The sequence below is a fragment of the Ascaphus truei genome, chromosome 1 (assembly GCF_040206685.1).
Source record: "Ascaphus truei isolate aAscTru1 chromosome 1, aAscTru1.hap1, whole genome shotgun sequence".
NCBI classification, from domain to species: Eukaryota; Metazoa; Chordata; class Amphibia; order Anura; family Ascaphidae; genus Ascaphus; species Ascaphus truei.
Genome location: NC_134483.1, coordinates 49,892,072 through 49,919,592, shown reverse-complemented (window position 1 = coordinate 49,919,592; position 27,521 = coordinate 49,892,072). Strand labels below are relative to the sequence as shown.

Below are 27,521 nucleotides of genomic sequence, written 5' to 3'. Positions count from 1 at the left end.
GGGTCCCCTCCAACTTATTCTCCAATGCTGCAGTCCTTTCGGCTAGGCCTGTTATATCCTGCTTAAGCTCAGCTACAGCACCTTTTAAATCAGCTTGTAAAGACTGATACAGCTTGTCGTACATCGAGGACAACAAATCCTCTAGGTAAGCCTTCGTGATCCATTCCTCTGAAGTTAGTCACTCTGGACTAACTTTTCAGGGGAAAAGTGCTAATGAGTAGCTTTATTCATAAGGGTCTCTGGAGTTCTCCTCTTACCCTACCATACCAGTTGACGTCACCGGCACGCCCCCCCAACAAAAAGTATTTTTAATGAATTAAATGTTTTATTTAAACAGGATAATAAAGTTAAAAGGAATAATACAAAAATACAACATTGCCTCTTCCGAATGTAAAATGTATATTTCGTGCATGCGTGTCTGTCAAATTGGAACCTTGTTGAAACGCATATGCGTGTCATCACATTTCTGCGCCATTAAGTAACTTTCTTCAGAATTAAATTACTAAGATACAGTGCATTTCCTCTCTGTAATGTAAGTGTATGTAAACAGTAAATGCTATGCATTTGAAAGATTTTTATATTGAATGTCTAAGATATATATTAAGATACAGTATATTTAAATGACATCGGTATTTTATTTATAGTACTACTGTAAGTTTATTTAAGCACTAAAAGTCTATGCAAAGGGATTCACTTTTGCCATCTGGCAGATACGCGCAGAACTGCACCCAAACAAATCAGAATCCAGGTAATCAAGGAAATCGACAACGGTAAACAGAGGTGTGATTGGCAGCCTTCGCAGATCGGACCCCTAGGGTGTAGTGAGGGCTGGCTACATGTCTTATGGTGGTGCATACCTGTGAGGAACAGGAGGGCCTTAGTCTCCCGCGATGGTATAGGGGACAACAGGGACAGGCTTCTGGGGTTAGTGCCTTCATCTTCTTAGCAACGGTGCAGCGCCTCCATCTCTGGCGAGTCCTATAGGGGTAGGGTGAAATCCTCCCAGAGAGCCCTGGTCTCAGGGCGAGAGATTTCAGTCTCACACAAGTCTCTTATAAAAGCAGCAATGTCTCTTTATTGAACTCTCTCCTCCCAATAGTTCACAGCAGCAGCAATAGACAACGTACAGGGTCTCTTCCTCCTTCTCCTTATCTCCAGGCTGTACCCCTTCAGGATGGGCTATCCGGGGCTTACAATGCTCCCGGCCTCCACCCCAAAGTGCAGGCACTCCAGGTGAGGCTAGCTCCCCCCTCACCCCCTGAGCAGGGTGAGGGGCATTGGTCCACCACACTATAGTTCTATCAACTCTACTCAGTCTGGCCTGAGCTTCTCCTCCTACTGTAAGACTGCATTCTCCTGTCTCTGATCCCAGGACAGGTCTCGCTCCTCTCACTCCCAAAACAGGTCTCACTCTAACACTACTGCCACTGACAGGATCAGGCAACTAAATTTAGACAGCCCCACCCATCATGATGTCAGCAGGCCCCTCCCCTGTGTCTCTTGCCTTCCACACAGAGTCAGGGGGCCTACCTCCACCAATCAAGGCAGGGCTTGAAGCGGGAGAAACCCGTGATAACTACTTAGCAGGACTACTTAGCAGGACTTACACCAGTAGGAGGATAGATATATAGCCCTATTTCTTACCAGGGCTACATTAGTAAAATTGATTTTGTTTTAGAAAGTGTGTGTACGCAGGCAGTCTCTCTGTTATCTTACACAGTGCGTTCTTAAAAATACATTAGCGTTAGATAGTGAAAGTCGTAAAGTGAAACCCATTTTCCCATAGGTCAATGTTATAAATTGATGTTACGTTCCTTACCAAGGCCAAGAAGGCGTTCCTGCAAACAGCTGATGCAAATTTCCTATACCAACTGTCAGCTGCTTGGCGCAAAAAAACCCTTTTAAAACTGTTTGTCGCTCCTGCAGTCGTCACCACTCCAAGTTGAAGACATAGGTTGAAACGCGTGGGAGTGCTTGGCAGGACACTCTGAGTCTCTCTCCTCTGACAGCACGTAGATATTTCCATTTTTTTACTCTGATGCTATGCATACTTATGTGTTTCTGGACTGACCTTTACTACTTGCAGCCTGTTATATTTCATGCACGATTTTGACTGTATTTCTCAGACTTAACTGACGTCAACATACCTTTAGAAGCTACACCAGTTCAAGGTTTGCTGTACATTGTACAGCCAGTTGGGTTACAACCACTCTCCTTTTAGGTTAGTGACACTTTAGGAGTTGTGTTTCAACGTTGAGATAGGATATTACCCATATCTTGGATATTGGTTATTGAATCATACTGTATAACCCCTTTTCCCCCTCTTGTTTTGTGGTGTGGCTCCTTATAGTCTGCTCTTTCAGGCTGTCGTGGAACAAGAATCACAGTTCTGTTTCACCCCCCTCTTTCCTTTGCAGCTTCTGTCTGTCAGTTTCTTATTTTCAGCTGCATGGAGTTTGCACACACACACACAGTGCCTGTGTAACATGTTACAATGTTGCATTTTTTGCCTCAGGGCATGTAATCAGTGAGTTGCTACTGCAGCCTCTGAGATCCTTCTCAGAATAGGCTATTCTGCCCTCCCCCATTTGTCCCAAGACTATTCCTTTTACCCACATTGCTCCTCACTTCCTTTTCCACCCTGGAGACAGTGAGTACAGCACCCATCTCTGTTACTCTCCTATGGCAAGGCCATCTCTTTCTACCTGCTTCTAACTACAATCACTATTACACACCATCCACAAGAGCCTGTATTTACTGCTGCTTTTCCAATAAAGTGAAGGAAATATTATATGACTTGGAGTGATTTGGAAAGGGGGCTGAGTTAATGCTATCGGGGGCTATTCACACATCACACGTGACTCTGGCCTCAGAATACAGGCTATTTTCTGCTTTGTATTAGGTTATCAGCCTAGGCATTTATTAGACAAGGATTTATATTGGGGGACTTTACCTCTTCTCCATAGTTTTGGCGTGTATATACATGTATTTTGCCTCATTTGGATTTAAAGTGGCTTTAGCATCATAGATCTTTTGAGGACTCGTGCAGTGTCAGTTATTTTTTAACCATTTTCGTACATTTTTTTTTTAATTACATGTGAATTTGAATAAACTTTTGTTTAACCTTGGTAAACCTATGAGCTCCTCTAGGGACTCTTTTCTCTATTTTTACACATTTTTCTCTTGCTCTGGAGCACCGCCGGCAATTAGTATTTCACTGTATCAGCTGTCTTAATCGGGGTACCTTTATTGTGATACGGAGTGTATGCGGTATCAAACTTTCCTTTTTCCCTTGTGTGTGTTATTGCCACAATCCAGGGGACAGCATCTCCCCAGGATCCTGGACAGTCTTAGCTAGGAGGGGTGACATAGGTAGTTTATTAAGTAGTAGTATTAGGCATAGCTAATTAGGAATAACCAGGAAAGCAAGGTAGGGGACAGGAGCCCTGACCATACTGTATGATGCAACTCCCCTGTAAGTGATTGTCTGCTTGGCTAGAGGATTCACAATGCCCAATGTCATGGAACAGGAATACCCCTGTCTGCATTTCTGTCTCACCCCCCCCTTGTCCTTGCAGCCCTGCTTGTCAGCGTGCTTAGTGGCAGCTGTATGTATTTGGTTCTACATGCAACTCCAATGCTTGTGTGATAAGACAGAGCCATTTCCCCCTTTCCAGCAGTCTGCTGCATTAAGATGCTACATTTTGCTACATGTTGCAGCTTCTCCAGGCACTCCTGTGAGTTGCCATGGCAGCCCCAGCCTTTCTCCCAAATGGGTTAGTCTGCTGTCTCCCCCTCTGTTCTGCCCACAGATGGTCTGTCCCCAGACTATCTGACACCCAGCATACACTGCTTCATCCTTTCCACCATTTCCCAGGACTCGTGAGTACCTCTCTGTAAAACCCTGTAATGGTGCTGAAGGAGAATCTTTTCACCTCCCTTGATCACTGAGCACACACAGAGACACCTACACCTCTACACAAGAGACTGTACCTTATCCTGTTTTCCCTCAATAAAACCAAGAAAAGAAACAGATCTTGTTGTGCTTAGGAAAGAGGGCGAGTTGGCACTATCTGAGCTAAGACATAACCACGTGATCCTCTAGCTTCCAGAATAGTGAAAAGATAATCGTGTGCCTTACAGACACTTACAGGAGCTGCTACTCCAGACTCCATTATACAGAGTGGCCTCTACAGCAGTACAAGCAAGCAGCTTACACAGCTATACAGAGCAAACTCTATACTACACAAAGGAAGCACCAAGTAGCTAAAACTGCACACAGTCTGCAGCTTTCACAGACAACCAGTAGCTCAAACTGCACGGCAGCTTTGCAAACAGACTGTACACACAAACCTAATTGCCTTTTTCTCTGTCTGAGTCCACCCTCTGCTCAGCCCCACAGTGAGGAGCCAACGGACATCTGTAAGTACAGCTACCCCAACGCTGCACGCTGCAGGACACCGCTCGGCATCATCTGAGACAGACGCCCATCACTGACAAGGTAAAAGACCGCACGCCACACGCACTGGCAAAGGCCTACACACACCTACAGCATGGCAGAACTCAGAGCCTCACCAGAGATCACGCAAGAAAGCGATCTCTCAGACACAGAGACCGCTGCGCATCTGCAACAGGCGCAGGCAGGCGCAAGGCCTAAACGGACAGTCACACTGACACAAAAGGCCCGCGAAAAATATGAGACTGACATTGAAGCGCACCGCGCTAAATTAGAGTTGGCCTGGGAAACCATCACACTTGAGATAGGCAATGTCGCCGGCACTGGTAACTATGTACAACAGCTCGAGCAGGCAATAACCCAATTGAAGATAGACCACTCACGCTACCAAGCACTGTCACAGGCATATTTCACCTATCTAACAAGAGCTAACACGGAAGATAGCATACGAGAGCGCGACCTTCAAAAGGCGATTGACCTAGAACGTAATGGCATCGCGCAAACCGCCATCACGGAAGCCGAGAGTAGGAGAAAAGACCTTTTGCTGGAAACTGCATCGCAGCGCTCAAGCACATCCAGACACTCATCAAGGTCAGCAAGATCAGTGCAATCTCACGCGTCTAGCGCAAGCGCGAGCGCTACCAAGGCGCGAGCCACAGCAGAGGCCGCACGTGCCAGGGCCGAATATGGTCGGAGAGAGGCAGCCGTAAGGGCAGAAAGGGCGCGCATAGAAGAGGAGGAGCAGGCCGCCTCCGCTGCCAATGCGCGTTGAAAGGCCGAATTAGACGCGGATCTAGAGGCTCTAAGCAAAGAAGAGGACGCCGCTGCCGCCATAGCCCAAGCCGAAGTCCTAGAAGCAGCTGCGAGACAGGACGGCGGGGAGCTACCGTACAGACGGATAGCTTCAGGGGATCCAGCCCAACGCACTGAAGACTACGTAAGGAGCCTCTTCAGTGTAAACACCAGCGCACCATCTCAACACGGATGGAGCGACTCCACAGATACCGAAGACTCGCTAGGACCACGAGGAGAAGACGCTGCTCCATCAATGGCACATGCTGCCTGGGATAGCCACAGCCGCAACAGTGATCCACACGCCAGCGCGCACACGGATGCACCACAACAGGCTCGCAATCCAGGCACACCCACGCGGGAGAAAACAGCCCCTCACACTGGCCAGCAGCCATCACGCGTCCACGCCAAGGAAGAGGCGACCGCACAGACCGTCCCAGCAACTACCTCAGAACGGGGCAAACGCGCCGATGTCTCAGGTCTGACAGACATAGCCAAGTACATGATCCGGCGCGACTTGGTGCACGCAGGACTCATCAGCTTCGACGACCGCCCTGAGAACTACCGGACGTGGAAGTTCACGTTCAAAGACGCAATTGACAGCTTGGACTTCTCAGCAAGGGAAGAGCTCAACCTGTTAGTCAAGTTCCTGGGGAACGTATCCAGGGAGCAAGCGCAGAGACTTCGGACGGCAAACGCACATCAACCCCAAGTAGGTCTTGACCTAGTGTGGGAAAGGCTAGAAGAGTCCTATGGCAGCCCCGAAGCAGTCGAAGATTCACTCTTCAAAAGAATCGAGAGCTTCCCCAAGATCACAACTAAAGACTACTCGAAGTTACGAGATCTTGGAGACCTTCTGCAAGAACTGGAGTTCGCAAGGAAAGACCATTCTTTAATAGGTCTCAACGCCCTAGATTCAGCTCGTGGAGTGAGACCCATCCTGGAGAAGCTACCCTTCAACCTCCAAGAAAGGTGGCTTTCACAAGGCTCCAAATACAAAAGGGAGAAGCAAGTCGTCTTCCCCCCATTCTCATTCTTCGTGAGCTTCATCCGCGAAGCGGCAAGGACAAGAAACGATCCCAGTTTCATCTTAGGTACGCAAACCACATACAGTGCGAGCAGCCCGAAGAACGAGAGACCAGCGACGAGATATGGTAACCCCCAAACACCCATCTCGGCCCGCAGGACGGACGTGCCTCCCACGACCCAAACTACTCCCGATCAGTCGGTCGCCGGAGACAAGGAACCAAGGGACCCAAACAGGGAATGTCCCATACACAAGAAGCCACACCCACTCAACAAGTGCTTTGGGTTCAGGATGAAGTCCCTAGAGGAACGCAAGAGGTTACTTGGAGAATTCGGAGTCTGCTTCAAGTGCTGCGGTTCCACTACCCATCTAGCCAGGGACTGTAAGGAAGAGATCAAATGCACAGTGTGCGAGAGTGACAAGCACGTGACAGCGTTACACCCAGAGGCGATGACACTCCACCAACTCAAGAACCCATCCTCCATAGCGGAGCATGGCGGGGAGAAAGAAGGAGAGTCAACATCCGTCACATCTCAGCGCACTGAAGTTTGCGGAAAAGAAGGTGACAAAATGTCCTGCTCCAAAATATGCCTTGTCGCAGTGCACCCCCAGGGACAACCTGAGAAGGCTATTCGGATGTACGCAATCCTCGACGACCAGAGCAACCGATCTCTGGTCAGGTCAGAGTTCTTCGACATGTTTAACATACAAGATGGTGCCTTTCCTTACACTCTCAGAACGTGCGCAGGGCAAATGGAGACCACAGGGAGAAGAGTGAATGGCTACACCATATGCTCAATAGACGGCAAAGTGAACATGCCCCTTCCCACACTCATCGAGTGCAACCACATGGCCACAAACAGGGACGAGATACCCACACCAGACGTGGCACTCCATTACCCCCACCTCAAAGGAATAGCCAACCACATCCGGCCGGTGGAACAAGACGCCAAGATCCTGCTGCTGCTCGGTAGGGACATCATGAGAGTACATAAAGTCCGTAAACAGCACAACGGACCCCACAACGCGCCATACGCCCAAAGACTCGACCTAGGATGGGTGATAGTGGGCAACTCGTGCACTAACAAAGAGCACGGGCAAGACTACGTCGATGCCCGCAGAACGGAGGTGACAGAATGTGGACACACATCTTTCTCCGAACCATGTCTTGGCCATCTCCAAGTGACCGAAGGGCTGGCATAGCCGCAAAAGATTGCGCCCCACAGGCAAAGCCACAGTGTCAAAAAGACTGTTCGTTCAAACACGTAAGAGGGGACAGTTGCAGAGACATTTCCCAAAAGGATTTACAAGGACAAAAGAGACTGTTCTTCGTCATGTCCAGGGAGAAAACAACCTCCCGATGGTAGTCAACAAAGAAACACAAAAGCGTTTCACCAAACTACGCGGAGATGTTCTCGTGCAAGAGAAATGTACCGATGAACTACGGTGCACAGCGTTCCAGACAACAAGGAACGATGACAAGCATACACCATCAAGGGAAGATAGAGCATTCCCGAAGTTAACAGTCAAGGAGCTCTCTAAAGACGGACTAAGCAGTCGGGTGACTCCGCTAGCATTCCGTTCACCAAGGAGGCGCTTCCCAAACAATGGAGAACATGCCATCTCTAGGTTCACCTCGCACCTCTGCGGCCTACAAAGGGAACCAGAGACCAAAAACAACTTTGTGGTCTTCATCCAGAAGATATTCTTTACCGGCCACGCAAAGCCAGCACCTCTAATGGAGGAAGGCGAAGAATGTCAGTACCTCCAATCACCTGGGGCCTACCACCCTCAGGAACCCGATCAAATCCGGGTAGTGTTCAACCCTAGCGCTCAACTCCAGGAAGTCTCCCTGAACGACACCCTCCTCACTGGACAAGACTTGACGATCAGTCTTCCAGGGACATCAATCCGCTTCCGCAAGGAACCTAAAGCCATCTCCTCCCGCCAAACGCCAGGTGATGGGATGACAAACTACCATGACTGGCACATCCACGAGGTGATGCACTCTGTAGAGAAAGCTACAGAGTCAAAGGGACTGTTCTCTCACAAAGTCGAAAAAAACAGTGCCAGAGACTTTCACAGAAAGACATTGTGGTGAAACCAGCAAACCTGGAGCGGTTCATCCATCCAATATCCTTTGCTAAAAGACTTTGCCAAGGGATTTCAACACCAGTGGTGCCGGCCGGTATCACCTCGTTATGTGGACATGGACTTTGCATTATTATGTTGTTATGTTGTATGCATTGCACATATGTTCCACATAGCCTACCATATAGTGGTATCTACAGATACCAGACGGGGAGTGTCATGGAACAGGAATACCCCTGTCTGCATTTCTGTCTCACCCCCCCCTTGTCCTTGCAGCCCTGCTTGTCAGCGTGCTTAGTGGCAGCTGTATGTATTTGGTTCTACATGCAACTCCAATGCTTGTGTGATAAGACAGAGCCATTTCCCCCTTTCCAGCAGTCTGCTGCATTAAGATGCTACATTTTGCTACATGTTGCAGCTTCTCCAGGCACTCCTGTGAGTTGCCATGGCAGCCCCAGCCTTTCTCCCAAATGGGTTAGTCTGCTGTCTCCCCCTCTGTTCTGCCCACAGATGGTCTGTCCCCAGACTATCTGACACCCAGCATACACTGCTTCATCCTTTCCACCATTTCCCAGGACTCGTGAGTACCTCTCTGTAAAACCCTGTAATGGTGCTGAAGGAGAATCTTTTCACCTCCCTTGATCACTGAGCACACACAGAGACACCTACACCTCTACACAAGAGACTGTACCTTATCCTGTTTTCCCTCAATAAAACCAAGAAAAGAAACAGATCTTGTTGTGCTTAGGAAAGAGGGCGAGTTGGCACTATCTGAGCTAAGACATAACCACGTGATCCTCTAGCTTCCAGAATAGTGAAAAGATAATCGTGTGCCTTACAGACACTTACAGGAGCTGCTACTCCAGACTCCATTATACAGAGTGGCCTCTACAGCAGTACAAGCAAGCAGCTTACACAGCTATACAGAGCAAACTCTATACTACACAAAGGAAGCACCAAGTAGCTAAAACTGCACACAGTCTGCAGCTTTCACAGACAACCAGTAGCTCAAACTGCACGGCAGCTTTGCAAACAGACTGTACACACAAACCTAATTGCCTTTTTCTCTGTCTGAGTCCACCCTCTGCTCAGCCCCACAGTGAGGAGCCAACGGACATCTGTAAGTACAGCTACCCCAACGCTGCACGCTGCAGGACACCGCTCGGCATCATCTGAGACAGACGCCCATCACTGACAAGGTAAAAGACCGCACGCCACACGCACTGGCAAAGGCCTACACACACCTACAGCATGGCAGAACTCAGAGCCTCACCAGAGATCACGCAAGAAAGCGATCTCTCAGACACAGAGACCGCTGCGCATCTGCAACAGGCGCAGGCAGGCGCAAGGCCTAAACGGACAGTCACACTGACACAAAAGGCCCGCGAAAAATATGAGACTGACATTGAAGCGCACCGCGCTAAATTAGAGTTGGCCTGGGAAACCATCACACTTGAGATAGGCAATGTCGCCGGCACTGGTAACTATGTACAACAGCTCGAGCAGGCAATAACCCAATTGAAGATAGACCACTCACGCTACCAAGCACTGTCACAGGCATATTTCACCTATCTAACAAGAGCTAACACGGAAGATAGCATACGAGAGCGCGACCTTCAAAAGGCGATTGACCTAGAACGTAATGGCATCGCGCAAACCGCCATCACGGAAGCCGAGAGTAGGAGAAAAGACCTTTTGCTGGAAACTGCATCGCAGCGCTCAAGCACATCCAGACACTCATCAAGGTCAGCAAGATTCACAATGCCCAATGTCATGGAACAGGAATACCCCTGTCTGCATTTCTGTCTCACCCCCCCCTTGTCCTTGCAGCCCTGCTTGTCAGCGTGCTTAGTGGCAGCTGTATGTATTTGGTTCTACATGCAACTCCAATGCTTGTGTGATAAGACAGAGCCATTTCCCCCTTTCCAGCAGTCTGCTGCATTAAGATGCTACATTTTGCTACATGTTGCAGCTTCTCCAGGCACTCCTGTGAGTTGCCATGGCAGCCCCAGCCTTTCTCCCAAATGGGTTAGTCTGCTGTCTCCCCCTCTGTTCTGCCCACAGATGGTCTGTCCCCAGACTATCTGACACCCAGCATACACTGCTTCATCCTTTCCACCATTTCCCAGGACTCGTGAGTACCTCTCTGTAAAACCCTGTAATGGTGCTGAAGGAGAATCTTTTCACCTCCCTTGATCACTGAGCACACACAGAGACACCTACACCTCTACACAAGAGACTGTACCTTATCCTGTTTTCCCTCAATAAAACCAAGAAAAGAAACAGATCTTGTCGTGCTTAGGAAAGAGGGCGAGTTGGCACTATCTGAGCTAAGACATAACCACGTGATCCTCTAGCTTCCAGAATACCCAAGACCTGGGCAGGCAGAAAAGTTCTGTACTGTTGGGGTTACAGAAAGACACCCTATTCCACAAGCACCAAAGATCAGTCTTCTACCTTCCATAGGGAGCCATTCCTAATATAAGACTGCCTCTGTCAGTGGGGACCCAGGAACCTGCTGAAAGCAGAACTTACTGTTTGCTGCAAATGTTTAATAAAAGACTGTTTCCTTTTTTTGTACAAAAGCCCTGGCACCCTTAATGCTCGAGACTTGCTTGTGCTGCTGGGCCCATAACCTCAGTAGTTGTGATAATAGTAATTGTGGCCTCCTGCACATCTACATGGTTCTGGTATGATACTTTTGACCACTAGTCTGTATACATGATTTTTATTTATAATAAGGTCCAAAGATATTTAACAAATTGTTTAATTAGTTTACGATGTATGCTTACTGTAATTCACAGAACCACTACTTTTTAAGTCACTTTGTTCACTGGACATTGGGGTGTAACCCACTATTTTAGCACATCTACAAATACTAAGGCAAATTCATTATTTATAAAATTACTTTGCGCTTTATTGCTTTTCAAAGTACATACAGTATGAACTTATTCCCTTCAAGAAGTGCCTGCATCACAATATTTTATTTGAACCCTCGCAAAGGGAAGGATTTATTACCTCTACTGAGTATGCTGTAAAATATGGGTTTGCCAACATTTTAGTGAGGGAGGTTGTGTAGCAAGCCTCTAATACGTTTTATTTTTGGGGACTTTGTAAACAATTGATGCATCCTATTTGAATGTGTTGTATTCCCTAACTCTTCCTGTTCTTTAGTACACAGCTATTTTTTTTTTTTTATTGTACTTGTTCTGTTTAATAAATTAAGAATAGGATAAATCCAGGCACACGGTGTGCTCTCACCTTGACAAAGACTGCGTGGCAGTCGAAACGTTGGTTGCTTTATTGCTGAATACATTTTCAAAGAGAAGGCCGTGTGCCTGGATTATACCTATTCTTCATGTGAAATCTATGGGACTTTTCAAGATAATCCCTGGTATCTGTGAGCACCGGCAGGTGATATTCCTTTTCCTATTTTGATGAGATGTGTGCCAGATAGTTGCTGTATCTGTTTAATAAATGGAAATTAAAAATTTGGTGTGTATATATATATATACATGTACATATATACATGTACATATACATATATATATATATATGTAATACACTTCTTAGTTTTATCCGATAGTGAGAAAATGGTTCTTTTAAAGATTCGATTGTACAGCAGACTTGCGTATTTTCTAACGTCATGTACTATAAGTCTCAGTTTATGAAGAACCGCATTTATAGCTAATTCTATATTAAAGGGTAGAAGGAAAAGGGGACCTATTGAAAAAAAAAAAACTGCATGGTCTGCAGTGAATTAAAATCATGTCATGTATAGATTCACTGACCTAAATGACAGGTAATACAATGAAGTACGTTTTGTTGTACGTTTTTCAAGGTAATTCTAATTTCATTTAGATAATGGATGATTCCCATTTAAATCACATTTCTTGCCTTCGTTGCATCAATAGTCTTCCTACAGTACCTGGCGAAGCAGTCACGGCTGACCAATGAAAAGTTCAAACATTTTGACACTCGTACAGTATATGTAAAGAAATGATATTGTATTGATGCTGCCAAGACACTGGGGCCTATGCAGAGAGCAGCGAATTTTCGAAATTCGCCATTTTTTGGAGATAATCGTGCAGAAAACAGCAGAAAATGGAGATTTCCGAAAAACGCGCCAATTTTTCTTTTCTATTTGTAAAACTCGCCTCGCGGCTGGCGAGAACCGCAATCTCGCCAGTTTAAAAAATATCCGTATGCAGAGAGGCGCGAACGGCATCTAGCGGCTGTTCGCGCCAATAAAATGGCGCGATTGTCTCCGTTTTGCCTCGCCAAAAAAAACTGCCGCTCGCGGCCATTGCAAAGGGAAAAAAAAAGGCGCGAATTTGTTTTAACACATTTCTGAAGCGCGCATCTCGCCAATTTAAACTCGCCACACGCATCCATGTTAAACATAGCAGAATTCGCACTTTTCTGCATATGGAGATTAAAACTCTCCAAAAAAGCTACTTTTTAATAAATTCGCCAATTTTAAAATTCGCTGCTCTCTGCATAGGCCCCACTGATTGTTGCTTCAGCATATTTGTGCTAAATGTTTTTTTCTTTATTTTATTGGTCTTTAAGGAATGGCTCTGACTGGGGTTCGTGTGCTGGAACTTGCTGGGCTGGCCCCTGCTCCTTTCTGCGGCATGATACTTGCAGATTTTGGTGCGAAAGTGATACGAGTGGATAAAACCAATAGTGTCATGACAATGGATTCTATGGCACGTGGCAAAAAATCTATAGCTTTAAACCTGAAGAGCCCAGAGGGAGTCGGGCTAATGAAGAAGCTATGTAAGAAGTCCGACGTCCTTATTGAACCATTCCGCCATGGTAAGTAACAGCTTTCAGTGTTGGATAACAAAAGAGACATCTTAGTCTATGAATATAGACAGCATTTAAAAAAAGTTGAAATGTAGCCTATGTTGCCACACATATGAACCTTTTTGGTGCTGGAATGCCCGATGTATGAGAGTGCCACGGACGTTTGGCATCAGGAGCACTTGGTTGCTTGTGTAGTGATCAAAGGGCCCAAATCTGCTTCCTGCAAAGGAAGTCTGCAGGTCGATTTCTGGCCGTGGTGTTCTTGGAATAGATCACAAGATCCGTGTGCGTGCCAGTCCCTGTGCCCTTCCCAGAAGGTACAGGCCACTTTTCCTGTGTATCAAGGTGACTATTACAACTCGGCCATATACTGTATACAAACCTAGAAAATGTACTGGGTGTCTTTTATTGAATACTAGTTTATATACCCGGCGTTACCCGGGATATCATGTCCACGTGTACTGACCCAGTCGTGACGCAGGATGGAGCTGCCAGGACTTCAAACCTGCACGGGTAAGTAATGGGGTGTGTGTGTGTGTGTGTGTTGCTGCTCCTCCTGCTCGTGCGGTGTCCCCTCCCTCCTGCCCCCAGTCCCCGTGGCTGGCTGCCCGTGCGGGGCGTGAGGTGGTAGCTGGGGGTGTTCCTTCCCACCCCCCGGTGTCCGTGGCTGGCTACGGTGTTCCCCCCCCCCCCGTTTGCCATCGCGTGATGTCACTGGGGGCTGGGTTAGTGTGTTGCAATGCAACCGCCAGCCGGTCACAAACCCACAAACCAACAAACAATTTTTGACTTTTATATAGATATAGAAGATATGTATGATATTTATTGCATATAAATTGTTGGCTGTTGAAAGTGGCTAAAATGTAGATTATATGCAGTGGTATCCGGTGTATTTATTTTGTTAAGTTTCAGTTGCACCTGCCATGTTATAAAAAGTTAAATATTAAAAAGGACATTGTACCATAAATCTTGTTTTTGCTACAGCTGGAATTCTGATTAATCATTTGCTGCTTGCTGGTTTTAAACTATGTATATATTGTCACGTACAGCACCCTGCTAGCACGCGATCTGCATACGGGACAAGTTAATACTCACGCCCGCAAGCGTCCCCACTTTTCACGACCGCAAAAGTCTGTCAAGTGGACCATTTCCCTACAGGATCAATGCACAACCCGCAAGCTGCCTCACTCTTCACCTGCGCAAAGGTCCCTCAAATGAGTTGTATCTCTCAATCCGTCCCAATATTCCACCGCCACGAACAGTACACAAGTTAGCACGTGACTTAGATATGCAACCAGGATTAATACACACGACTACTCTAGCCACCCACCTTTCCCCTCCTCCAGGAACCAGTGAGTTAATATTAACCCCTATTCAATTGCAAATCATATCTATCCACAGCCACCGCCTGAGGGTATGCAAATATGATAAAAGATATCAGACTAATATTTGCCAGGGCCCCAGGTCCCTGTTTATTATAGAAGAAACTATGCACTTTAACATACCAAAATCAGTTGTAGCAAAAATGTGTCTGAATCGTAATTACTCTCCCCAGAGCGTGCAATCAGTTCATTCAGACCCCATTACTTATTAAATAAGCCTATAAGGAACCATGTTAAAAATGGTTTGGAAGTAAAAAGTGGCACTGTGTGCTCATTTGCATGTCATTTCCCAGAATCCCTTGCTGCAGTGGAAGTGCTGTGTGCTTGGTGATAATGGTGAAAGACGGGGTTGCAGACCTGCCTAAGACATGCAAATGAGCATACAGTAATATTTCCATTTGCTATATGCTTTGCTGTGGAGGGTTTTTGTCACTTTTTTTTTTACCCACCATAACTTAACTAAGTACAGCTAAACCCCGTTATAACGCGGTCCTCGGGGTCCACCCCGAGACCACCGCGTTAGTAACGGGGTCGCGCTAATTTTTTTTAAAAAAAATGGCCGCCGCGCGCCTGATCGGGAGGGAGGGAGTTAATTAAATAAATAAATAAAAAAAAAGTTTTAAAAAAATGGCGGCGATTCATCCCTCCTCCCTCTCCCTCTCAGCCCCCTCCCTCTCAACTCCCCCCACCCCCTCCCCCCCACCCCCGAGGTATGCCCCCGCAGGGCAGTGCCCCTCTCTGGGTGCAGGAGGGTGGGTTACATGTCAGCCGCACGTTGTACTCACGGTCACAAGCTGCAGAGAGGCTGCAAAATGGAGACGGAGCCCCCAGGAGGAAAGCTGGGACCGGAGCCAGATGCTGCTAGAAGCAAAGCATTCTGGGAGTGGACGGGGCTGCCTCTGTCCAGCCTCATCTGCCCCTCACAGGGAGGGGGGATCCCCCATAGAGACCTGCCCCCCTCACTCCCAGCCAGGGCACAGGGGTGACCCCAAAACAGAGACCAGCCCCCCTCCCTCTCCCTCCCAGCCCCCCTCCCTCTCAGCCCCCCTCCCTCTTCCTCCCAGCCTCTTGGTTCTGCGGTGCGTGGCAACGTGTGTCTGTGTCCTCCCAGCCAGATCTGCTGCTGCTGCTGCAAGAGGGAGGGGGTGTTGGGCTGCTGACATGTGAGTTCTGCTGACATGTGAGGGGGGTGGGGGGTGGTCTGCTGACATGTGAGGGGGGGGGGGGTGGGCTGCTGACATGTGAGGGGGGGTAGGCTGCTGACATGTGAGGGGGGGGGGTGGGCTGCTGACATGTGAGGGGGGGGGGGTGGGCTGCTGACATGTGAGGGGGGGGTGGGCTGCTGACATGTGAGGGGGGGGCTGCTGACATGTGAGGGGGGGGGGCTGCTGACATGTGAGGGGGGGGGGGTAGGCTGCTGACATGTGAGGGGGGGGGTGGGCTGCTGACATGTGAGGGGGGGGTGGGCTGCTGACATGTGAGGGGGGGGTGGGCTGCTGACATGTGAGGGGAGGGGGGTGGGCTGCTGACATGTGAGGGGGGGGTGGGCTGCTGACATGTGAGTGTATTGTGAGGGCTGTGTGCAGTGAGTGTGTGCAGTGTATGTGTGTCAGTGTGAGCAGTGCGTGTGCAGTGTGTGCAGTGTGAGCAATGAGCAGTGTGTGTCAGTGTGAGCAATGAGCAGTGTGTGCAGTGTGTGGCAGTGTGAGCAGTGTGTGTGCAGTGTGCAGTGTGAGCAATGAGCAGTGTGTGCAGTGTGAGCAATGAGCAGTGTGTGTGCAGTGTGCAGTGTGAGCAATGTGCAGAGTGTCAGTGTGAGCAGTGTGTGCAGTGTTCAGTGTGTGCAGTGTGAGCAATGAGCAGTGTGTCAGTGTGTGCAGTGTGTGTGCAGTGTGAGCAATGAGCAGTGTGTCAGTGTGTGCAGTGTGAGCAATGAGCAGTGTGTCAGTGTGTGCAGTGTGAGCAATGAGCAGTGTGTGTGCAGTGTGAGCAATGAGCAGTGTGTCAGTGTGTGCAGTGTGAGCAATGAGCAGTGTGCAGTGTGAGCAATGTGCAGTGTGTGTCAGTGTGAGCAGTGTGAGCAATGAGCAGTGTGTGTGAAGTGTGTCAGTGTGTGCAGTGTGAGCAATGAGCAGTGTGTGTGCAGTGTGCAGTGTGCGTGCAGTGTGTGTGCAGTGTGTCAGTGTGTGCAATGAGCAGTGTGTGTGCAGTGTGCAGTGTGCAGTGTGTGTGCAGTGAGTGTGTGCAGTGTGCAAAAAAAATTTTTTTTTTTTTTTAAAAACGGGAGCCACGGGAAAACCGCGTTATAACCGAATCGCGGTATAGCGAGGCGCGTTATAACGGGGTTTAGCTGTATGTATATGTATATGTCACACAAACACACACAGAGTAAATTCTGATAAATACTCGACCTAATGAAGGTGCTTGTAGATATGTTATGAGCCCTTATTATAATTAATTTGAATGTGCATAAACAATTGCTGTTTCATCATTCTATTTTTCACTGTAAATCCTTACAGAGCAGCTGAATATACAAAAGTCAGCTAGAGATGGAATTTTACCACTTATGTGATTAGAATCACAAATCTTTGGTTCACCACAGAGCAATACCAGTATAATCATCAAGATCGCTTTTTTCCAACTTCTACAGGCTTATTTCAGACTGTCTCTCCCAGGTACAAAACAACGCACAGACTTTATGAAGGAAAACACATTTATTGCTTCCTATGGGTTTCTCCTATCTATCCAATCTATCCTTTCTACTGCATCTATCTTTCTACCGTTTGTTTTGCAACTTGGAGATTTTGATACTTGGACCCTGAGTCTTAATAATTTGATCCAAGATAAGATATGCTGTCTGGTAAAGGCATGGTCAGTAGTCATTAAAGCAGCTATCTGACATTACACACAATTTAAGTAAATTCAAGCATATGGGGGTTTATTGCAGGTGTGATGGAAAAGCTGGGGCTCGGTCCAGAGGTCATGCTAAAAGAAAACCCAAGACTCATTTATGCAAGATTATCTGGATATGGCCAATCAGGAAAGTATGCCAAATCGGCAGGTCATGACATCAATTATGTTGCTGTATCAGGTATGCTGGAAACAGTTTAAAAAAAGTTAATCTTTCTTACCAAAATGATGACCAAACTACTTCTTTCTTACGTTGTGATGGTAGGGGCAGCCTGGCACAGTGTATTAAAAGTTACGCTCGCTGGCTTCCCCTACCCATCACGATGGTCAGGTCTCCCGTGACATACAATGAGATGCCTAAAGACCGAGGGTTGCCAAAGTTTACTTATTGTCGACCAACTTATTATGCATATGTACTTGGTTCTGTTTAGTGTATTTAATACTCTATATGTGTGTGTGTGTATAATACACGTGACAATCATATAAATAACAAATAATAAAAATAACGCATAATGGGAAAAAGTGTTTCAGACAAAAAAGTAACATAGGAAAAGGAGTCCCTGCTCCGAAGAGCTTACAGTCTAATTGGTAGGTAGGAAGTACATACAGAGACAGTAGGAGAGCGTTCTGGTAAGTGCGTTTGCAAGGGGCCAGGGTTTATGTATGAGTTGTAAAGTATCAGCCATGGAGGTACTCATATACTTCGTTAAGCACGTGTGTTTTAAGGGGGGTTTAAAGGTGGATAGAGAGGATGCTAGTTGGATATTGAGGGGATTATGTGTTTTTACAAATATTGTACCTGGATCTTTTATCCATGATCGAAAAGCTATAGATTGCTGAAGAAAGTTTACTGAAATGAACTATGGGGAATTACATGGATTAACAGTGGCAGTTTGAGTACCTTTACTATGGTACTGTAGGTAGCAGAAGCATATTCATTTTTAGCATTGGAATTTCTATGAGAATTTTCTATTTGGTCTCGAACAGTGCTTAACTTGAATATGAATGTTAAGGTTGCTATACCTAGCAGAGGAAAGTGTACAGCTATTCCAAATGTGTAGGGTTTATAGCCATGCAATAGTAGAAATACATCATTCATTCTTAATGGTTATCTTTTAATGATAATCAAAAAAAAAGCAAAGAATGATACAAAACAATATGCAATTAGGGACTGGACTGGACATGAAAATGTTGACAAATTCTGTAGAAAGAGTAATTTAACACTGTTTTGTTGAAAGTCCCAATATTGCATTTCATGCATTTTTAATTACCTTGGCACCAGAACTTTAGGTGTAAATGTATGAAAGTGCCATACACGGATGTGCGCCAAAATGATCAATAAAATTAATGTTTTCACACAATCATGGATATCACATTCAAATGAATCTATCGCAATGGTCAATATTTGTCAAACTTATAAAGTTATTCACACCTGATGGAATCTATTAACCCTTTGGGTTCCCTAAAGACGTAGCTACTACGTTATGGGGTCTGGCACTCCAGGAACCCCATGATGTAGTGACTGTGTCATAATGTACCTGTTCGCTTTTCTAGGCAAGATTGAATTTAGAAGACGATCAATGAGGAAGTGGATCGGAAGGAGGACTCCCCCCTTCGTTCCATCATCGTGACGGAACGACTGGTTGATCACAAATGCCGAACGGACTTTGGCACCCTGTTGCCGAGGCCCATCCGGCTTTCAAAGGGTTAAAGCGAATAAGAAATTATTCTGAGAAATAATGGCAGATGAGTAGTGGTCATCATTCCATTACCATGCTCTTGTCATCTTGGTTGTTTAATTGAATACTTTATCAAGGTCAAAGTTTGTAGACAGGTCCAATATTAAAAACAAAGATGATGGTAAATATTGTGGAGCCCATGCTTCTTGATCATTCACATAGCACGGTAAAACTAGCCCAAATGTTTTTTATTCGTATTTACTGAACTGGACTGTGCTCATTGCTTTTTATATGGACTACACAAATATGTACTCACTATTTACTACTGTTGTGTTCTAGGCCTGCTGTCAAAACTTGGCATGAAACATATGAACCCCGTGGCGCCCCTTAATCTACTAGCTGATTTCTCTGGGGGTAGTCTCATATGTGCATTGGGTATCCTTATGTCCCTCTATGAACGTACAAAGTCAGGACAAGGACAAGTTATTGATTCAAGTATGGTAAGTTGCAAACTGGTTCTGTATTAAAACTGGCACTAGATCTATGGGGTGAAAAATGCACATTGTCGAAAAAATATAAAATACCTCTACCATCTTCAATTATATAGTGAATCCAGAACAAGTAATAGAAATAGGGATTGTAGGTTAAAAAAACTGAAGCAGAAATAAAAAGTGAATATATAAATAAAATCATTAAAACAAACTTTTGAGGAAAAGACAAATAGTTTCTTGTCATCACTAAGTCCAAAATGTTATTTAATTATGTGTGACTGTCCTGGGCGGGGATCTGAGCTGAGCAGTAGGATCTGATTTGACAAAATTGCCAATCCTACACATTTTGTGGCTTGCAAGGGTTACTTCATCAAAAAGTTTAGTTTCTTAATGCAAGCCTGTATACACTTGTAACACCCCCCCCCCCCTCCACCCCCACCCAAGGGAGATTTGCATGCTACAACGTTAGGGTGCAAACCTGCAGGCTCACAGAAGGCCTGGGCCTCCGCTTGTTAGGAGCTTGGGGGTGCGGGGTGCAGCGCCTCCACTCGTGAGGATCCCAGCATGGCTTCACACGGGAACTACTATATATAGCAATAACTACAACACACAGTAGTGATCAGCAATACTATTTACTGGCAGGTCCCTCCTGATACATATACAGCAACACACAATAATCACAATAATAACACACAGACCGTAATGTACCCCAATACCCGTGGGCACCTCAGCAGGCTTGGTGTCCAGCAAGGCAACCCTGAATGTATGTGAGGGCAGTGCTACCCTCCCTGGTGTATTTGGTGGTGCATGTGGGTAACTTCCTGGTTACAACTGTGTAGCTTGGGGATCCTCTGTAGATAGCAGGAGCTGAAATCGTGATCCCACGTAGCGGTGGGCCTCCCAACAATATGCCCCTCACTCCTTACTTCCGGCAGCTGCATGGTAGTATTCCTCAGCGAATCGTCCTGCTCCGTCGCTCCGCCGATACTGAGCTACCAGGAATGTCCCTGAGATATGGCCATCCCTATAGTACAGGCAGTCCTCGGTTATCCGACACAATGCATTACTCAAAATGGCGTTGGAAAGCGAAACACGTTTTCCTATAGGAACACTGTTTAAATGAAAGGTTCCGTTCCTGAAGGCATTTTTAACACTAAAATACACCAAATATTTTACGCAGGCAATAAGATATGCAGCACACACATAAATTATATAGTGTATATACTGTAATATAAATAATATATTATATAGTATAATATTATATAGTATAAAATTATATATACGCTCTTACGACGCTTTGCAACGTTGTGTGTGTTTGTGTGTGTGTATGTGTGTGTGTGTGTGTGTGTGTATATATATATACAGTGGTCGGCAAATCACCCAAAAATCTACTCGCCGAACAAAAAATCTACTCGCCACCTAGTCCCGCCCCGCTTTAAAAAAATCAAATAAAATAAATTGAATAAATTCCTAGTAAGAACAACATTAGTTTTTGACATAAGTTTATTTATTGTATTACATTATACTAAAATTAGTCCTTGTTACGTGTGTGTGTGTGTGTGTGTGTGTGTATGTGTGATCTTACCTGATCCGCAGTCCAGGTACCTAATTCCCGCAATGTTATATGTTGGAGGGGAGGTGTTTCTTACCTGTCTTCTGGGTTAGGGGGGATTCCGATGTCTCCTGTGTGAAGCTTGAGTAAGATCTGGAAGTAAGCAGTATAGGTTATTTCGGTGTAGGTATAGGGCAGTTAAGATATATAGGGTAAGTAAGATATCCAGGTCCAGAGTGTGGGACAGTGTGAGAGAGAGACAGAGAGTGGGTGAGAGAGAGGGACACACAGAGAGAGAGAGCGACACACAGAGAGAGAGAGCGACACACAGAGAGAGAGAGCGACACACAGAGAGAGAGAGCGACAGAGAGAGAGAGAGCGACACAGAGAGAGAGAGAGCGACTCAGAGAGAGAGAGCGACACAGAGAGAGAGAGAGCGACAGAGAGAGAGAGCGACACACAGAGAGAGAGAGAGACACACAGAGAGAGAGAGCGACACACAGAGAGAGAGAGCGACACACAGAGAGAGAGAGAGAGAGAGAGAGAGAGTGACACACACACAGAGAGAGAGCGACACACACACAGAGAGGGTGAGAGAGAGACCAAGTCAGTCATCCTACTCACACACTCTCACACACACTCACACACTGACAGACACACACTGACTGACACACACTCACTGACACACACAGACACACACGCACCCACACACTCTGACAGACACACACACTACCAGAAACGGTGCCGGGAGTCCCGCTCACCATCGGAGGTATGTTGGAGTCATCGGGGGCTGCGGGCGACATCGGGAGCTTGCGGGAGACATCGGAGGTTTGAGGGGGTTTGCGGCGGCTTGCGGGAGACATCAGAGGTTTGAGGGGGCCTGCGGCGGCTTGCGGGAGACATCAGAGGTTTGAGGGGGCCAGTGGGGGCATACGGCGGCCAATGGGGTTATGCGGGGGCCTGCGGCGGCAATTGGGGGTATGCGGCGACCATTGGGGGCCTGCGGGGGCAATTGGGGGTAAGCATGGGGCATTGGGAGGTATGCGGGGGCCATTGGGGATATGCGGGTGCCTGCGGAGGCACTCTCTGGCTGCTACGGGGAGGAGAAACGTGCTCAGAGAGGCGGGGGAGGAAGGAGGGCACTGCTCGGGAGCCGGAGGCGGGGTAAGCTCCTGCAGCAACATGAACCCGCCTCCGGCTTTTTTTTTTTTCCTCCAGCGCGAGCAGGGAAATTAAACAGCAGAGCAAGCAGGGAAAAATGAAAAAAAAAAAAACACGTGTGCTGCTTTGGCCAATAGGAGCTCGCCATGGTGTTAAATCCACTCGCCCGGGGCGTGCAGATATATAGGTTTGTCGAACACTGTGTATAGTACCACACATGTGCTGCTTGGGCCAATAGGAGCTCGCCACGTTGTTAAATCCACTCGCCCGGGGTGTGCAAATGTATAGGTTTGTCGAACCACATACACCAATCACCAACACCCAATCCATATCAAAATGCTCCTCACCTGGTCATCTCATAGCTCCAACCAATCTACTGCAAGGAGTTTGTGTCTAACACTCCCCCAACGCAGGGAATTCAATCCTTTACTCAGAACGATCCGTTCTGACGTCACTGTCTGGCGTCTAATGCCGACAGTACCAGTGCAGTCCCTGTCGCGCACGCGCGAGCAGAAGTGCTGTGAGCCGAGGAGCCAATAGGGCAGACTCCACTGTGAACTGAATCCGATCACAGTGAACGTCAGTGATCACCCTGGCAACTACAGACGCCAGCCGACAGCATTGCGCATGTACTAACCAGCATAGACAGGCGACGTGATACAAATAAAAATGTTTAAGCAACTAGCAAAGCTAGAGATCAGAGCAGGAGATGTAAAGTAAAGATGTAAAGTAAATAAAGTTAAAAACACATGAGGCTATACCCTGATGCTGGACAAACAAACACAACAACAACAAGGAAGGTGAGGGTGTGCAAATAAAGTGAAGCTATGGTAAACATGGGATCACTGATTATTAGGCATGATGTTAAAAACTAAGAACACACACATGCAAGTCAAGCAATACATACATACACATACACATACACACACACACATAAACAACGTTGCAAAGCGTCGTAAGGGCGTTGGATAAGCCATTTTGGCGTTGTAAATGTGAACATAGGTATGCATTGCATAGCGTTGGATAAGCCGTTCGTTGTAAAACGAAGCATTGTAAAATGAGGACTGCCTGTACTCATCTAGGTTGGCTCAGGGCCTAACTCGGGCCTACTGGGTTCTCTGGCCTAGTCTTGGGCCTACTGGCTTCCCGGACACAACCTTCTCCTCCGCGGGCTCTGACAGTTCTGCCACGCGGACCCCAATCTCCTGAGGAAATCCTGTTCCCCCAAGGGATATCCTCTCTCTCTAGTCCTTTGGGAGTTCCAACATGGCTGCCGCACCTCCGTCTAAGAGTCAGAGGAGCTGCATCAGCTCCCTCTAGAGGTGTGGCGGCCTACCCTGCTTCACACTCAAACTTAATTCTCATAATATTCATTTATATTCAATTATATATATATATAAAAAACTTTAAAAAAAAGTATTGGTGTAGGGGGCCCGATAAGGAGAGCATAATTCTTAAAATCCAAAAATATACTTAAGAAACTTTATAAAATGATAAAGAAAAGAGTTCTGTATCTTCATTTAAACCTTTGAGTGACAGAGTTGTTAATTTAAAAATCTCAATGGTTCATTACACGCAGTCCCATTAAATCAGATAATGTAACGTGATGTTGCCTAAAACAGGAATTGATATTATGTTCCCTAACTTAACGCTGTATCAACAAAGTTAATGATTTGCAAACCAACGTGGAGTTAGTAAGCGCTTTGGAAATAGGGTAACCTTCTGTTATTTCCGGATAACACGGTTTTCTTAAAATATAACATAATATAACATAACTCCTATCCCTAAATGGTACAAGCTCATTCTATTAACTTTTATACATGTTGTAGTATTTTAACCCCTTAGTAGCCCCAGTGGCCAGCTAGCAATGAGTTAGCCTACCTCTTAAGGGATTAATATTTACCTCAAATTACACTAACTACCCCCCCCCCCATTCCCTACTGAAGAGTTATTGCTTGTTAATGCTTTGCTAACTGCTATGACCGGTAAGGGTTTATCTCCGTTTCTCCCTGGGCATTTACTGCGTTCATCCACACTCCCACACACCTAACCACGCAATATCCTACATGTGTGTTTTTTTAAATAAATCAGTTCTGCACTACGAGAAAATACTTGTATCATTAAAAAAAAAAAATTCCGAATTACATTTTTTATGTATTATAATGTAACGAGCATTTTTTGTTTCTATAGCAACCATTTACAAAGTCACATCACCTTCCTCTTCTGAAACCAGGCTCTGGCACACCCCTTTTTGAGTCCTGTCCTCTCTCTGCAGTGCACCATTTGTATCTAGTGACTGTCTGGTCACATGATCTTCCCCACAGAATTTTGCATCTTTCGTCCTCTTCTGCATCACTGACAGCCATTTAGTGAACCCCCAGGATGAATTTTCTCCGATCGATCGCAGGAGAACTAATCAATCGGCAACTTGGCTAATTACTTATCATTGTGTGGGTTGTATTGATGCACATATTAAAAGGAAATAAAGTTTTTTTTTTCTTAAACGGCAGCTTGGACTGCTGCTTTAATAGGCAACGTGTAAAATAAACCAAACGGATGGGTTGATTTTACATGCAATCGCCACTCCAATACAGAAAATATGGTTTGGTGCATGTTCCATAAGCATAAATAGAACAAAACTGTTTCCCCCAAAGAACAAACAAGAAACAGCACTCAATAGATGATGCAAAGAAAACCTGTATTTAAAAATACAAAGCACATTTAATCCAACGTTTCGATTCAGAAAGGACCTTCCTCAGGGGGGTGCTGGAGAACAATGGCACAGAAAAATAGTTATACCCAAAAACAGAACCCAGTGTAATCAATTAGAGGAAGCTAATTGACTAATTAGAAAGCCACATGACATTACGAGGCATCATCACTGACGTGCGGCGGCCATCTTAGAAGTCTGTGCATGCGTGTGAAGGAATCCATTCTTGGAGGACACCTTACCCTTCACACACAAGAATGTACCAGTTAACCCCAATGTTACGCCATCACCACCCTACCTTGTCTACAATAATGACTTGTTGTATAGGGTAGAAAGAGAAGACCCCTATAGGTTAGAGCAACTTCTGGTGCTAAAATCCTTTAGAAGTCAGGTGTTGGACCTGGCCCATAGCCATATCCTTGGGGGACACCTATGGGTAAAGAAAACGACTGATGGAATAAAGGTGCGATTTTACTGGCAGGGACTACACAAAGAGGTAGAACTTTACTGTGAGACATATCCAGAGTGTCAAATGACCTCACCAGTGAAATCGTTCCGTAGCCCTTGGCCATTATTGAAGTACCTTTTGAACGTATTGGAATGGATCTGGTAGGCCCATTACCTAAGTCAACACGGGGCCATCAACACATTCTAGTCATTGTAGACTATGCCACAAAATATCCAGAAGCGATTCCCCTCCAATCTAAAACTTGCCTTTAGATAAAAAAAAATTAATGTACAGTATATAATGTATTCAATAATTTTTTGTCAAAGTCTAGACTCTTGGGTGGCGGAAAGAATTGGGAAGAGGAGAGAGTGGCATGCAAAGAGTGACCATGTAGAGGGTGGGCAGAGAGCATATGGAAAAGAACAGGGGACCTGGGCTTCAGCATACAGGCAACAGAGGAGAGCTTTAGGCAGATAAGAAATGCGCTGGGTTTTGCCACAACGCTCCACTCAATGCATTGTGGGTGAGCAATTGGACACCATAGTGGTGTGAGGAGTAGGCAAGAGGGGTGGTTGTGGTGGGTGGAAGAGGAAGTGGTTGAGTAGGATCCAGGAACCAGGCCAGAGGATGTCTGTGGGCTATTTCAAAGGCGGCGGTCCCGATTAGGTCAACCAATGTATTTGGTGGCATGCGCTTTGTTTTTGTGTTCATGTATTGGTGAACACACTGAGTAAGAGAGAAAAATAGTTGTATGTACATTATAAGGAATATTGCAGCACTACATAATGTAACAACAATAGAGATAGACAGCATTCAAATATGAGATTAAAAAGGGGGTGCACAAGGGAACAGGGAGGACCCTATTTCCTCCAAAATATAAATGGAAAAAAGAGGGTGGTGGGGGGAGTTCCCAGCACTCACTGACGAATAGAAATGATGATCAAAATGGGGGTTATGCCAAAAGATAAATTAATGAACAAATCCAATAGAAGAAGCAAAAAGTGTAAACTTAGGGTCATGATACATACTGTACACAAATAGAATATCACTAAGGCACCAAAAAAATCACAGTACATGGGGAAGGGATAGGTAGAGAGGACAAGGAAAAAAACAAAGGTGGGGGGGAGATGTTTATATGTTTTTTCATGTTAAAAAAAACAAAAAAAAAACCACTTACCCAGCACAAAAAAGAATGACATGCAGCCAGGTATTGCCACATTATACCATTTATTATATATGCTCTTGGTGCCCAGTGCAAAAATGTATGCAGAGCGTGACGTGAGAACCAAGGTTTCCACTTACTGAAGCCCCAGGCAACTCTCTCTATATTCTACACAAAAAGACCATTCTCTTTTTCTCTCTGCAGGATATATAACTGGTTGCCTTTTAAACCTCCTATATTTACATTAAGATGGCTAGAATAAAAATCTAACCAACTCTTCTGTCTTTCACTGTGGATGTTTTTGCAGCTATGTGTAATACCTGCTAATTGCCACCTCCCTGTAATAGCAATTTGACAATATAAGGAGATAACAATATAGAAACTATGGAAACCTCTGAATTCCAATGTTAAGCAGACAGATTCAGGCTTGTAAATCAAACAAACAGACGATTGAAGACTAATTCTTTTGATGTATTATATAAAAAAAAAAAAACAGGTATATAAAGCGATAGATTCACAGATGCAATTGCACCTGCAGAAACTCACTGAACCAAGCTTTCCTTGTGGAAATTTGATAGGACGGTTATGATTTGGGAAAGAGAACAGCTGCAAGAAAAGCCAGGATAGAGTAATTATCTCTCGCAAGTAGGCTTCAGAAAGTATGAGGGATGGGGTGCTGGAGACAGTAAAAGACGAGATTGCGCCCACTTGCATGTTGCTGTAGAATAGAAACAATACGCCAGTAACGGAAACGGCCATTGTCTTGAATCAGCCGTGCGCAAAAAGGAGATGAGGCTAATGTGCTACTTCACTCGCTACATCTGTGCATTTGCCCTATAAAGAGTAAT

General features: G+C 45.8%; 1 protein-coding gene across 1 annotated transcript in view; it reads left to right on the top strand.

Annotated features, from left to right (window-relative positions):
- The window catches only part of AMACR (alpha-methylacyl-CoA racemase), a 68,196-nt gene that overhangs the window by 9,169 nt on the left and 31,506 nt on the right, over nucleotides 1–27,521 (top strand). The window contains exons 3-5 of the mRNA XM_075587793.1: nucleotides 12,939–13,187; nucleotides 17,508–17,651; nucleotides 19,489–19,649. Coding sequence (XP_075443908.1) covers nucleotides 12,939–13,187; nucleotides 17,508–17,651; nucleotides 19,489–19,649 — 554 coding nt within the window. The remainder of the gene's footprint in view (nucleotides 1–12,938; nucleotides 13,188–17,507; nucleotides 17,652–19,488; nucleotides 19,650–27,521) is intronic.